The sequence below is a fragment of the Narcine bancroftii genome, chromosome 2 (genome assembly GCF_036971445.1).
Source record: "Narcine bancroftii isolate sNarBan1 chromosome 2, sNarBan1.hap1, whole genome shotgun sequence".
Lineage (NCBI taxonomy): Eukaryota > Metazoa > Chordata > Chondrichthyes > Torpediniformes > Narcinidae > Narcine > Narcine bancroftii.
In genome coordinates this window covers 357315632-357330093 of record NC_091470.1, presented here as the reverse complement: position 1 = coordinate 357330093, position 14462 = coordinate 357315632, and the positions used below count along the sequence as shown (strand labels likewise).

General features: G+C 40.9%; 1 protein-coding gene across 1 annotated transcript in view; it reads left to right on the top strand.

Annotated features, from left to right (window-relative positions):
- The window catches only part of LOC138755790 (protein APCDD1-like), a 46329-nt gene extending 36245 nt beyond the window's left edge, over positions 1 to 10084 (top strand). The window contains exons 4-5 of the mRNA XM_069922418.1: positions 2567 to 2888; positions 8911 to 10084. Coding sequence (XP_069778519.1) covers positions 2567 to 2888; positions 8911 to 9353 — 765 coding nt within the window. The 3' untranslated portion in view covers positions 9354 to 10084. The remainder of the gene's footprint in view (positions 1 to 2566; positions 2889 to 8910) is intronic.
- The last annotated feature ends 4378 nt before the right edge of the window (positions 10085 to 14462 follow it).

Genomic DNA, 14462 nt, shown 5'->3' with positions numbered 1-14462 from the left:
GAGGGCGTCTTCCTTTGTGGGAAAATCTGCAAAAAAGGAGTCACTGTTTAAAAATTAGATAGAGATCAGGTCAATTTTTTTTGTCTTTGAAAAGTTTTAAGGTGGAGGTAGATAAATTATTATGAAGGTAGGGCTGAAAGGTGTACTGGAATTTGGATTTGAGTTTGCAATCAGATGAATCGTAATTTCATGAAAGGGCAGAACAAGGTTGAGGATCCAAGGAGTCACCTCCTGCTCCTAATTCAGATACTCATGTGTTATCATTCATCACCATTGACCATTGAGTTAAGGATTTGTTAACATTCATATCTAGAGGAATCCGATGCAAGAGCAGGGACTAGAGAAGTTCACTTAAATCGGTGCGGACTAGAGGGTCGAGATGGCCTTTTACCGTACTGTAGTTGTTATATGGTTATACGGCCCTGAAGTTGAGGCTTTATACAGTACTGGTGAGTCCTTAATTAAGAAAGGATGTGCTGGCATTGGAGAGGGTCCAGAGAAAATTTCCAAGAATGATTCTTGGAATGAAGGGATTGGCATACGGGGAGTGTTTGGCAACTCTTGGACTGTACTCCTTGGAGTGCAGAAGAATGAGTGGGAATGTCATAGAAGCAATTCAAAGGCCTGGACATCATAGATGTGGCAAAGTTATTTCCCATAGTGGGGGAGGGGGGGTGTAGGTCAAGGACAAGAAAATTAAAGGGCACCCTTTTAAAACAGAGATGTGGAGTAATTTCTTTTGCCAGAGAGTGGTGAACCTCTGGAATTTGCTGCCACCGGCAGCTGTGGAGGCCAGATCGTTGGGTGTATTTAAGGCAGAGATTGGTATAGCTATCTGAATAGTCCAAGTATTAAAGATTATGGGGAGAAGGCAGAAGGGAGCTGGGTGGGAGACTGGATCAGCTCAGGTGGAGCGGACTCGATGGGATGAATGGTCTTACATTAATCCCATTTTATTTTCACCACATTATAGCTGTCTCCCTAGATTCTACCACTCACCCACACACTAGAAACAGTGATCAATTAGCCAACTCGCTCATCTTTAGGATGTGGAGCAAACCAGAGCACCTGGGGAAACGAAAACAAGCAAACTCCAACAAATGGTATCATTGCCAGGTCACTGGAACTTCGAGGTAGCACCCTCTACTGACTGTCCAGCCTTGCCTCCCCATTCATTCATTAACCTGGTCATTTTCACTCCCTCCGTCTCATTTGAAAGATATTTCAGCAGGTACAGGGATAGGAAATGTGCCGAGCACAGGCAAATAGGACCAGCTCCGATGGGAAACGGGTGGCATTCTGTGCCATAGGAGCTCTGTGATTAATAAGGGATTACTTAAGGTGGTATGTGAGGTGGGGGGGGGGGGGGAAGTTGAGAACCACTGATCTGGTGAAAGAAATCAAATTTAATGGTATTTTTCACTGCATTTTTTCTTGTTCTATTCATGGACAGTGGCAGCGAACTGTAAGAGGATTGGACATTGTGCAATATTTAAGAAGCCGATGAATGTTTTGGAAATAGGCTTGGGTTATGAACTCTGTTCACTGATAGAAAGAAAATGAGCAGGATTTTTAAAAAAAAGAGCAAATCCGTTGGGAAACCCTGAAGTAATCAAAGGATGAAGAGCGAGTACAGCTGATATCATAAATTCTCATGTGAATCTATTGACATTGTCTGGCACATATCTTTGAAGTTCCGCCATTAGCGAGTCTGGTCTTTAGCAGAGTGACTTATGTACATGGAATGCTAACTCATTCCAGGATCTAGCAGACATTGTGATAAACATAAATGCAAAAGAAAAAGGTTTTAATTCTGATAAGAAAAGGGAATCTTTAAAGCCAGTGATTCTCGCTGTTTCCCACAGTCCACTAACATTAAGAGATGTGGGTGGAGACGAAGGGGAAAGAGGTCGGGTTTTGTTAAACTTGCCTCAGAATTAACTCATCAAAAATTAACCCACTTAATACTCAGGCTATGATTCCCCACCCACCCCCCACCCCACCCCCCCCTCCCCACCCCACCCCCCCCCTCCCCCACCCCCAGAGTAGGTGAATCTAAAACTAGTCAACAGATTTAATATGAGAAATTAAAGATTTAAAAGGGACCTGAAGGGCTTTTTCGTCATACAGAGGGTATGGACCAGATGAAGTGGCAGAAGGTTCATGTCCAAAAGTCATTTTGACAGGTATATGGATAGTAGCTGTTTCGAGAGATATGGGCAAACAGATGAGTTTGGTCAACATACGTGAGATAGGATAAAGGACTGCTTCCATGCTGTAGAACTCTATTTTAATTCTAGAATGTCAGAGGAATGTGGTCAGAACCTGGTTTATGTAAATATACTGAGTTTGAAAGCATGGAAGTAAACTTTAATGAAATTAAATGATGTGCATTTGTTTAACAGTAAATTGGTAGATTGCTATTTTGCAGACATATTTCAAAATTACCCAACACATTTTGCTGTGTTGAATTTTGTTGGTTCATAAAACATTAACAGAGTATGCTCGGTTCAGTCACAAGCATAATTCAGTTCTGTAACATGCAGCTTGATATTTATAATTTCAGAATCATGACCGTGCCTGCGTATCCTGTCGGATAATTTACCGGTCAGATGAGTACCACCCTCCAACCTTACCCCACAAGCCAGACCTGACCGTGAGGCTGCACGGACACTGGGCAAGTCAACGGTGCGAGGTGCGGCCGGAAGTGCTTTTTCTCACCCGGCACTTCGTATTCCATGACTACGACAACTCCTGGGAAGGACAGTACTTTCATTTCTCTGACCCTGTGTGCAAGCATCCGACTTTCACCATCTATGCTAAGGGCCGGTACACCCATGGAATCCCCTCTACAAAAGTGATGGGAGGAACAGAATTTGTGTTCAAAGGTAATTTGAGGAAGTTAAGTATCTAGATCAACCATTCTCAACCGATGCCTTATGCAGATTTAAGTAAATGCCTTGTTTTCTTTTCTACTTCCCACAGGCAGTGAGACCTGCTGAACTGCTAAAATAATTCCCCATGACTGCTATTTATTAATAATATTTTTAATATTAATAAGACGTATTATAGGTTCTATGTATCTATATATATATGGTGTTACGTCACAGACCAGCAACAATAGAAATTCACCAAGAGACTGTTATTGTTTTTCTTTTAAAACAATATATTTATTAATAACTATTAATAATATTACAACTTAGCTTAACTTAACCCCACTATGTGCTAATATACTTGTGTGTGTGTGTGTGTGTGTGTGTGTGTGTGTGTGTGTGTGTGTGTGTGTGTGAGAGAGAGAGAGAGAGAGAGAGAGAGAGAGAGAGACGCACACCATTACAGCTTAGGCACAATTCAGGAATGTCATTCCAAATTTCAGTCTTATAAGTCTATAGTTGAAACTCAGACTTTTAAATTGATGCCAGAAGTAATCACAAAGGAGGTGAGAGACTGAGTGATCAGTCTGCCAAAAACTCACAAATTCTTGTTGAGTTGTTTCCAGAGGAATGACCTTTCATCTGAATGGTGGTCACAGCTCCCCTTTTCCTTGCATAGGGGAAAACAAAATGTGCGACTTCTGTGAGTCTTCCAAAACCCAAGCACGGGTCAGACAAAATGACCATCACAATGGTCACAATCCAATGAAGCCATTCTCCTGCTTCCTTTACCCAGATATGGATTAATCAAAACGACCATTACAATGGCCATTCTGGAGCAATAATTCCCCTGACAAGGAGAATCAGCAGAAGTGACCATTTCACAGAGTCGTTCCACCTCTGTGTTTATCAGATGGCTGGCTGATCAAACTGAATCCTGTTTCTTTAACTGCCCCAATGACATGACTCACAATCACATGACTCTCTCTCTCTCTCTCTCTCTCTCTCATCATCTATTTAGACTGAATGAACAACTATTTTATCTTTTTTCTATTCCAGAGTATCAACTTTTGTTTAATAGTCAATACTTGCCGGCACCACTCCGTCTCACCACAAGCTGTGAATGGTTGCAGCTTACACTATTCCAATTATAAAATTGTGGTAAAGAAGAAAATTTAGAGTTCGATCGAGCTAGCTGTCATTTATCTGAATATAGACCAAGAGTTTTCCCAGCATTGGGTGAGATCCTCAGTGTCTTGGCCAGTAGTTCTCAACCTTTTTCTTTCCACTCAATACCATCTTAAGCAATCCCTTACTAACCACAGAGTCACACTGAATGAAATGTGTGGTTGTTATAATAGTTTGACTGTATGTGTGTTTGCACGGTGGTGGACTAAAGAATGCTGCTCTGTCAAGTTGTACTATACAATTGGATGATAAACTTGAACTTTTAACCTCAAGTAATAAAAATATTTTTTATATAGTCAGTTGGAGAGGAGTGTGGGAAAAACCAAAACTTGCCGGCTTCACAAGGAAGCAGCCCATAAACTTTGAACAGAGGGGAGGGGGTGCATAGTCAAAAAAAAGATTGAGAATGGCAGATCTACACAAGCTCTTGATTTGTGAATGTCTTATATGTATACATATTAAAAATATTATTAATAAATAGTAGAGTCATGGGGAGTTATTTTAGCAGTTCGGCAGTCATTATAGAAGGCTGACCTAGACCTGTGGTCCGAAAGGTCTTTTCTGGCCTGTAAAACTAATTATTTGTTTTTGTGTCTGACCCTCACAGAGATTGATGCGCCCCATTATAAAAATCTGTTGTCTCCCTATCAGGAAACAACTGCCCCCACCCCACCCCACCCCAATATAGTATCTTATACAGCTATTATTTTCTCTCTTTATCTTTCTTTCTTTGGCTTGGCTTCGCGGATGAAGATTTATAGAGGGGGTAAATGACCACGTCAGCTGCAGGCTCGTTTGTGGCTGACAAGTCCGATGCAGGACAGGCAGACACGGTTGCAGCGGTTGCAGGGGAAAATTGGTGGGTTGGGGTTGGGTGTTGGGTTTTTCCGCCTTTGTCTATTGTCAGTGAGGTGGGCTCTGCGGTCTTCTTCAAAGGAGGTGGCTGCCCGCCAAACTGTGAGGTGCCAAGATGCACGGTTTGAGGCGAGATCAGCCCACTGGCGGTGGTCAATGGGGCAGGCACCAAGAGATTTCTTTAGGCAGTCCTTGTACCTCTTCTTTGGTGCACCTCTGTCTCGGTGGCCAGTGGAGAGCTCGCCATATAACACGATCTTGGGAAGGCAATGGTCCTCCATTCTGGATTTTCTCTACCTTTCATTAAAACAGTAATGATCTGGTTAAATTGATTCTGTTAGACAAAATTCAGAGCAGAATTGATTAACTGCCTACAAATTGCTTGGTTAAGGAAAGAAAACTACATCGAATAAATTAGATTGCATCAGAAATCCAAGGCTACGAAAGTCCTGAAAAGATTATACAGATCGGCAACGCCAGGGTTATCTAGTTCAGACTTGTTTTGGTCTGCTGCCTCTCTCTTTGGGTAATTGCAGAGAAAAAAACAAGCAAAATGGCAACCTTTTTGATGGAACTAAATCTCAGAGGGGACTATGTTTCTATTTTCATTATTTTACCCATAGATCATGAAATCAGTTGACTGGAAATTAGTTGGCTAGTACACAGTCTCGTAGTGGATACTAGACAATCTCCCCTTCTGGGCTGAGTGGTTTGGTTCTTATTGGTCTTGTGTCATGAATTCAAATCCCACCATTTCATCAAGCATGTTTTAGAATTCTAAGGGATTAAATAATGGTGATCGTGAAAATATTGGAGAGTTGTTAATGCCACCCCAGCTCTTAAAAAACTGTCAGGAAGAAATATCTGTTGTCCTTACCCAAATGGGCTACATGCAGAACAGATCCTCACAATGATGTATCTGACTTCTTCATGATTGTTTGAGATGGTGTGGTAGAAAAATCAAGGTCAATATAAAAAATTGTGGTAAAGAAGAAAATTTAGAGTTCGATCAAGCTAGCTGTCGTTTATCTGAATATAGACCAAGCATTGGGTGAGATCCTCAACCTTTTTCTTTCCACTCAATACCATCTTAAGCAATCCCTTACTAACCACAGAGCACCACTGGTCTAGGCCTAACCCAGAGGCTTGGTTGCAGCCAAGTTACAACAGTGAGAATAATATTTGGACTCTCCTGGAGAGGTTGCCAGGCTGATTCTTCCTTTTAAAGGAACCTTCAGTGTGAATCTCTGATCTGTGCTTTTGATGGGATTGCTGGCTTTGGATGCAATCTCAGACTCCTGCTTTCATGTGGCCAATCTCTGTACTCCCAGAGTTCACTACAGGATGTAGTTTTTTACTCATGCTCATTTGAAAATGAATCAGATCCTGTTTCTTTAAAACATTTTTTGAGCAATAAATAAGCTAAAGCATTTAAAACAAATACAGGGAAGAACCATTCTGTCGAACAGCTACAACATCTCCCCTGAACAGCTGTCAGGAGTGCCCTGGAGATTATTAATTTTCATTTTCTGGAAACTCCAGGTCAGTCTTGAAGGGTTTGCAATTCTAACTGCTGGCAAATGAGGCTCCCCAATGGGCAGGACAGACTCATAAATTACACTATGTGCGTTTTCCTGTCACCTCAGGCAAAGAACCGGCTGTTAAACCATTCCTTTCATGGAGAAAATGGTGCACCTGTCTGAATCATGCAGTGTGATGATCTAGCCAGTGTTCAAGTTCATATCAAAGCTGCCACATCAGTATCCAAGAGGGAAGGGATGACGATTACACGCTTCTACAATAATTGATTTATTTTTTTGTGATCAGCAGATACAGAACAACTGAAAGGGATTCAACTTGCTAGCTTTCAAACCAACTTTTAGCAAGGGAATTTCTGAACGTTACTTAAACATACTCAAACCTTGGGAAGCAAAACCATTGACATATTCATGTAATGTCAATTGGACACATTGCACTTTCCAAACTGACACCATAATGCCAAATTCAAATTATTTTATCTATCACAAAAGCAAATATTATTATTTCAGGTCAATGTCTATTCAGGAGAAATGTCCTGGTACTGATAAAACATTAACTGTGGTGTTTCCAGCATTGATTTCATTTCCAATTTCAAGTATTTACAGTTTTTAGACCCTTGACTACTCTCACCCATTTTTCTAACGTAAAATGAAAAATACATTTTTTTCCAAATAGATTTTATTTATAATAAATTATTTTTTCCTGTTCTCATCCCTGCTTTCACATCTGTACACTCCCATCACTGTACCTTGTTACATTTGATTACATTTTCCTCATTACCACCACTGTGAGATGTTGTCCCTCTTCCCCTCCTCCCCCCATTGTTTGAGGGACATCCCCTCGATCTCAGCCCCCTCAATGCCCAGTAATGCCCTCGTGCTGGCTGCACTGAGCCTCAGCGCGTCCCTTGGCACATACCCCTGCAGCCTGGAATGTGCCAGCTGGCAGCATTCCCTCACCAACATCTCGATATGCTGAAAGTCCAACAGGTTTTGGGCGGACCAAAGTGCGTCTTTCACCGAGCATGAACAACAAATAGTTTTGTATGGTATTATAAAATGTAACGTCCTTGGTGCTCACATGCTCCTTTTTGATATGTTCAATTATTTCCTCTCCCAACTTTTCAAAATTCTAGTCTTGTCTGATTTGGAGTTTATTGCTTATGGGAACTTGCATGCAGGAATACACAATTTAAAAAAAACAAATTTACTTGAGGTGCAATCTCTTTCTGCCAGCAAAACAGAAGAGAGCCATTCCTCCTGTTATTCATTATTCCTTATCCTCTTCTGTACATCATGTACTTAAAATCCCTCACCTCAATGAGTCCAAAACCACATCTAATAAATATTTATAAAACTACTTCTTAACTAAGAAGAGTTGGTGACTAATGCATTGTGTGCAGTACATAATGGAGAGGGATTATAATTAATTATTAAATTGTGACAGAGTATATAGAAATGTTTTGGGGAGATAAATTGGGAAAGGTTTATTAGAGTAGGTCATGTACAAACATTTTAAAACAGATCTTATTTGAAATACTGGAGCTCTGCTAATGCTAGACATATCGGCTCCACAGCTTTTGCAAGACCTTTGAAGAGTGCTCAAGAGACTTCACTATGGATTGTTGTTTATAAAAGGAATCAGATGAAAGATCTTATTGGAGTCGCAGATTGTCTGGAAGAGAACTTGTTGTTCTAAAAGAGTCAAGCAGAGAGAGTCAAACAGGCTTTCTCTCAGAGAGAGAAACAGAGATAGAGATCACTTTCATAGAGTTACAGCCAGCAGAAGTAGCTGGGACTGGAACAAGACAAACTGGCAAGCTCATGCAAAGCATTTTTGGAAGACGGCCTGGTCAAAGCCCTTGTGGTTCATGCAAGAGGAGAGGACTGGCTGTCTAATGTTTCACTTGGAATAAGTGAATCAGAAAGGAACTCTGTGGTGACCTGAAAGAAAGAGGTTATCATCTAGAGAACCCTGAAGGTGCAAGTTTCGTCCACAAAACACTGAAGTGACTGATGGAAGTACCTCAGTTGTGGATATCCTGGAACAGTACATCTCTCTCTGAAAAACAGCAAGAATCTTCCTGAGTGGTAACCATTTACCTTTCAAGCACCAAAGCCTGGTGAACTTTATAAATGTTTAATTCTATGCACAGTATAAGAATTTCCCGCAACCAGCAAACTTGGAGGAATGAGAAGTGAGATTGGACTGTGAACCAAAGAACTTTTTTGAACTTACACACACATTACATACACGTGCATTTAGAATTAGAAGGGGGTTGTTAGGTTAGTTAAGTTCAGTTAAAATGTGATTCTGTTTTCATGTTTTAAGATCATTAAAAGCAACTTTTGTTTAAGTAACCATTTGTCTTGGTGAATTTCTATTGCTGCTGGGTTTTGGGGTCCTCTGGGCTTGTAACAAAATGTTTATATAACCTTTTTAAATCTTGTTTCAGTGAACCACATGAAGCTGACACCGATGGATGCTGCAACTGTATCGCTCTTGAACGTTTTTAGTGGCAATGCTTGTGGAGCCGAGGGATCTTGGCACATGGGAGTGGAGCAGGATGTGACACACACCAACGGCTGTGTGGCTCTGGGGATAGGTCTTCCCCATACTGAGTATGAACTCTTTAAGATGGAGAGAGATGCAAAAGGCCGATATCTACTCTTCAATGGTCAGAGACCGAGTGATGGATCCAGTCCAGATAGACCAGAGAAGAGGGCAACATCTTATCAGGCTCCTCTTGTTCAGTGTGCTGCATCTGCAGCCAGATTAGATGAGTCAATGGAAGGTAGTAGAGAAAGCAAGATCAACAATGGGTCAGGGAGAATTCGCCGCTCTGCAGGTTGTGCTGTGTTACTGTTTATTTGCATTGTCAGGCACGCTTTCAGCTAAGCGCAACCTTGGCTTCAACGATGGAAAACTCATTAAATAGTTTCTTTCTTCATTCAGAGAGTTTATTTACATGACACATTTCACTGGTTAAATACCTCCCCCCACCCCCCCCCTCATTTGAAGGTGTCAGTATGAATCTTCCACTTTGAACTCCCTCCAGTAAACTTCAGGCATGGAACTAGTAGCATCGACTGCACACAGTATCAGCACTTTTTATTACGATGGAAGATTTTATCCAGCAAGCACTCTACGTGGTTGCCAAATAACATCATCTGTGGCATTCTCCTCCTGATGACTTTGTTTCGAGCAACTTGGAGAGCAATTTTTATTTGCAAATTGAAATAGTATTTGTATATTTAAAAATCAGAAGTTTCACCATGTAAAATCTGGATTGCAAAAGGAAACAACAGCTAATGATAAAGGAACTTCTGCCTTCTAGAGACGTTAGTTAAAAAGTACAGTATTTTTAAAAACATTTTATGTTTCCTTAAAAGGAGCCAAGTAAATAATTGTACAATTTCTATAAAAATTAGCAACATTTCTGTTGTGGATTTTGTGTGGCACTTGATATCAATTGCTGTATTAAAAATCCAGTTGTAGGTTTGACTTTATTTATAATCCAAGCAACCAGACATTTCTATTGGCTTGTTCTTAACTTTTTGCATAATTAATATTTGTACAAGCTTAATGCAATTTACAAAATCATATTTTTCAAAAGTGCATTAGGCCAATTAAATTACTAAATCATTGCAATGTTCAAATATATTTTCTGATTTACAGAAGTTTGTTTATTATTCCCTTCATTTCTATAAACAAAAACACAAAAATGCTTCAAATCAAGGATGTGATTTTTTTTTTGTTATAAATGCATTTACTCATGTGTTAATGACTGACACTATTCTAGCAAAGTATGACATAAATGTAATTGTCATATGGGCAACATGGTTGATGTAACGGTTAGCCCAATGCCCTTATAGCACCAACGTTCAGGTCTGGGGTTCAAATGCCACACTGTCAGGAAGGAATTTGTACGTTCTCCCCTTGTCTGCTCGGGCTCCGGTTTCTTCCCACTGTTCATAACATACCAGAGGTGTAGATTTATTGGACTCGTGGGCCGAAATGGCCTGTTTCCATGCTATATGTTTAATTTCTTAAAATTAATTACTGTATTTCAGTTTTTAGAAGCAGCTGGTGAGTTTGTTGTTGAAGTCCTTTTAATTTGCATTGTGAAAGGAGAGCTCACTTCAGATGGAGACAATAGTTGAGAGGTCCAGCATCCAAGAAAATCTAACTCAGGGAGTTGGAAATTAAAGAGCTTGCATTTTTGTAGCATCTTATGCAAACTAAAGCCATCACCTGCATTTGCTGGACAATGGTTGGAGGTTACTGTTGTATTAGAATCCATGCTGCTGAAGATCCAACTGCGCTGGGTAGGTCACGTCTCCAGAATGGAGGACCATCGCCTTCCCAAGATCGTGTTATATGGCGAGCTCTCCACTGGCCACCGTGACAGAGGTGCACCAAAGAAGAGGTACAAGGACTGCCTAAAGAAATCTCTTGGTGCCTGCCCCATTGACCACCGCTAGTGGACTGATCTCGCCTCAAACCGTGCATCTTGGCGCCTCACATTTCGGCGGGCAGCAACCTCCTTTGAAGAAGACCGCAGAGCCCACCTCACTGACAAAAGACAAAGGAGGAAGAACCCAACACCCAACCCCAACCATCCAATTTTCCCCTGCCTGTCCCGCATCAGACTTGTCAGCCACAAACGAGCCTGCACCTGACGTGGACATTACCCCTCCATAAATCTTCGTCCGCGAAGCCAAGCCAAAGAGAAGAGAAGAAGACCAAATCCTGAAAAGCAAGCTCAAACCAAAAGCAATGCATTAAATGACAATTTCGCTTGCAGTCACATTGGTCGAAGAATAAACATTGAAAAGGATAATGGTGAAAACATTTGCTACTTTGAAGTCGTGTCTTGGGATCTGCAGTTACTTGTCAACGGTCAGGGTTTTGAGTTAAAACCTCATCCAAAGGCAGTGTAGCACTCCCTCAATATCACATTTAAGACCTCAGATCCATTGGCAAGCTAGCCTAAGAAGTGAGAGTCAGAGCTATACAGCATGGAACAGTTCCTTCAGCCTAACAAGTCCATTCCATTCAAGTTAGAATCCTGGGCTAGACCCATTTGGCAGAATTCAGTCTATATTCTCCTAAACCATTGCTATTCATTTATCTGTCCAAATGTATTTTGAATGTTTCTATAACAGCTGTTTCTATAACATTCTCTGGCAGATTGTTCCATATGAGAACTATCCCCAGAGTGGAAAAAGTTGCCCATAAGATTCCTCTCATATCTCCCACCTTGAACCCATGTCTTTCAGCTATAAAATCACCTACAATGGGAATAAGACTGAGCATTCACTTTATCCAAACCCCTCATGAGTTTAAATACCTCTATTAGATCACCCCTCAGGTTCCAAGACTTCTGGGAATACTATTCACTCACTCCCTCAAGTCCCAGCAACATCTTGGTGAATCTCCCTCTTCTACATCCTTTCCAACAATGACATCCTTCTGATGACTGGGCAACCAGAACTTCGTACAGTATTCTAAGTGTGGTCATACGAATGCCTTGAGGAGTTGTAGGATGAGGACCCGACATTTGCACTTAAAACATGAGAACACAAGAAACAGGAGCAGAAGTCGGCCATCCAACCCGTCTATAGCCTGCTCTGCCATTCACTGTGATCATGGCTGATTTGATGAAAGGCTCATATCTACCTACCTGCCTGCTCTCCATATCCATTAATTCCCCTGCAATGTAAAATCTATCCAACCTTGCCGTAAATATATTTGCTGAAGTCACCTCCACTGCTTTCCTCTGGGAAAAGCAGTTCCTCCTCATCTCCATCCTAAATCTACTACCCTTAATCTTTTATTTTTGATTTTCAAAGACTCCTATAAATCCAATTAAACAACACCTTTTTCATACATGTCATACAGAGTCTATTTTATCCCCACCCTTCTCCCCTCCCTCCCGTACCCTAATATAATACAAAAAACAAAGAACAAAATATCATAAAAGCCAAAAATCTTTAAGGGAACTTAAGAAGAACCCAAAGAAACCTAAAATAAAAGGATAAGGAACAAAATACAAGAGCTCATTGCCTGCGCCACAACCCACTTCACTGATCTCTAGCATTCCACTACTGGTACGTTTGTAATATCCCTTTATCTAAAGGGGGTATAATTCCATCTGCACACCAATGTGCTACTGATAGGGTTGCCCCACCCTAACAAATGTGCCATATTTCTTTCTCAAATTGTACGTATTTTTCTCTAGGGGAATGTAACTCTGCTTTTCATATTCCATCGTGTAATATTTAGTTGGATGTTGAACTTCCGTGTGTCCACTCTAACTTTCCTGGTTACTGCAAAGGCAACCTTCACAATCTGAATTTGGAATCTGGACAGTTTAAAACACACGTCCATAATGTTTCCCAGAAGGTACAATTCCAGATCCTGTGGAAAATCTGCCTTTGTAATTTTATTCAGGTCCTCCCAGAAGGATCTCACCTTTGTGCACAGCCAAGTTGAATGAATAAAAGTTCCAATCTCCACACCACACCTAAATCACATTTCTGAAATTTCTGATTTAGATCTATGTAATTTTTGAGGTACAGTTGATGCAGGAAATTGTGTTATACCAACCTGGACCTGACATTAATAACTGCAGTCATGCTGTCCAGACACAAGCCTGACCAGCACTGCTCGTGAATGTAAGCTTGGTTTTGGGCCCTCACTTTGGAATAGGAGATACGTCAAGGAGATAAATGTAAGCATATTCCCCTTTCAAATTAGAACCTCCATGTTGTAATGAGAGTGATCATGTTTGCATGGCCACGAGCAAGGCCTTGATTATAATTCCTGCTTGATTAGACGGCTGCCAGCAGGGCAGTATGCAAGATCTGTAATGGAGGCTAGCAGCCTCATAACATGCCTCATGTGCTGTTTATATCAACTTTAAAGTAGAACCTTTTCCTTCATCCATGTGTTATCTAAGAACTCATACATACAAATACAAGATAAAACCTATGTCACTATACACAGACTGAGTCATAGATGGTCCCAATTTGTCCCTTAGAAATTATCTTAGTTGCAGATAGCAGGAGAATGTTCTATTAGACAAATCATATTTATTCCTTAGTTGCTCGAATGACATGACCTGCCCTCACTTGCAGCAAACCCTGATCCCTTTCTGACACCAGGTGTCCAGGATCTTATTATCCAGAGTCATGGGTATTAATTTGTTCTAGGTCAAGGGAATTTTAGGAGATATCCTCACCTTTAGTCCAATACATTAATTTCTTTTTTTGCCATGTCTGAATTACATGTTTTAATATGGGGTTGTCTGATTCCCTTGATATCAGTTTGGTGTCCCATATAGATATACATATATTTATATAAACTCTCTTGCTAACATTTTTTCCTAACTCTGTGTAGTCCAATTTGTGCCCAGGAGGGGGTACCACCTCCCTCAAAGAGGGGAGCGACAAACTTCAAATGGGCCACCCAATAGCATTTTTTTTAATCTGGTAATCTCAGACCTCCCAATTTATAATCCCTTTTCCATGGAGGTTCTAACCACGTTACAGGAACTTTCTGATACATCCACTAAGCACCTGGGGCAATGGGATTGGCAAGAACTGAAACAGCTATTGTAGTTTTAGCATCACTTTCATTTTAATACAATTAGCCCTGCCCACCAAAGTTATGGGCAGGGTCCTCTGTCTATCAAGGTCCTCCTCAATCTTCTGAAGCAAACGGAGATATTTAAGTTTGTATAAATTGCATCGACCCTGAACCACTTTTATCTCCAAATATTTAATGCCTCTTGCAGCCATTTAAATGGACTCCCTTGCTGGTACTGTCTGTAATTCCCCTTTGTCAAGGGCATAATTTCACTCTTGTCCGGATTTATCTTATACCCTCCATAATCCTCCAGAGTGATCCGCAGCTTGGCCAATGACCTCCCCCCCCCCCACCCCCCCCCCCATACCGTGTCAGTCAAATATACTAACATATCATCAGCGAATAAGTTGATTT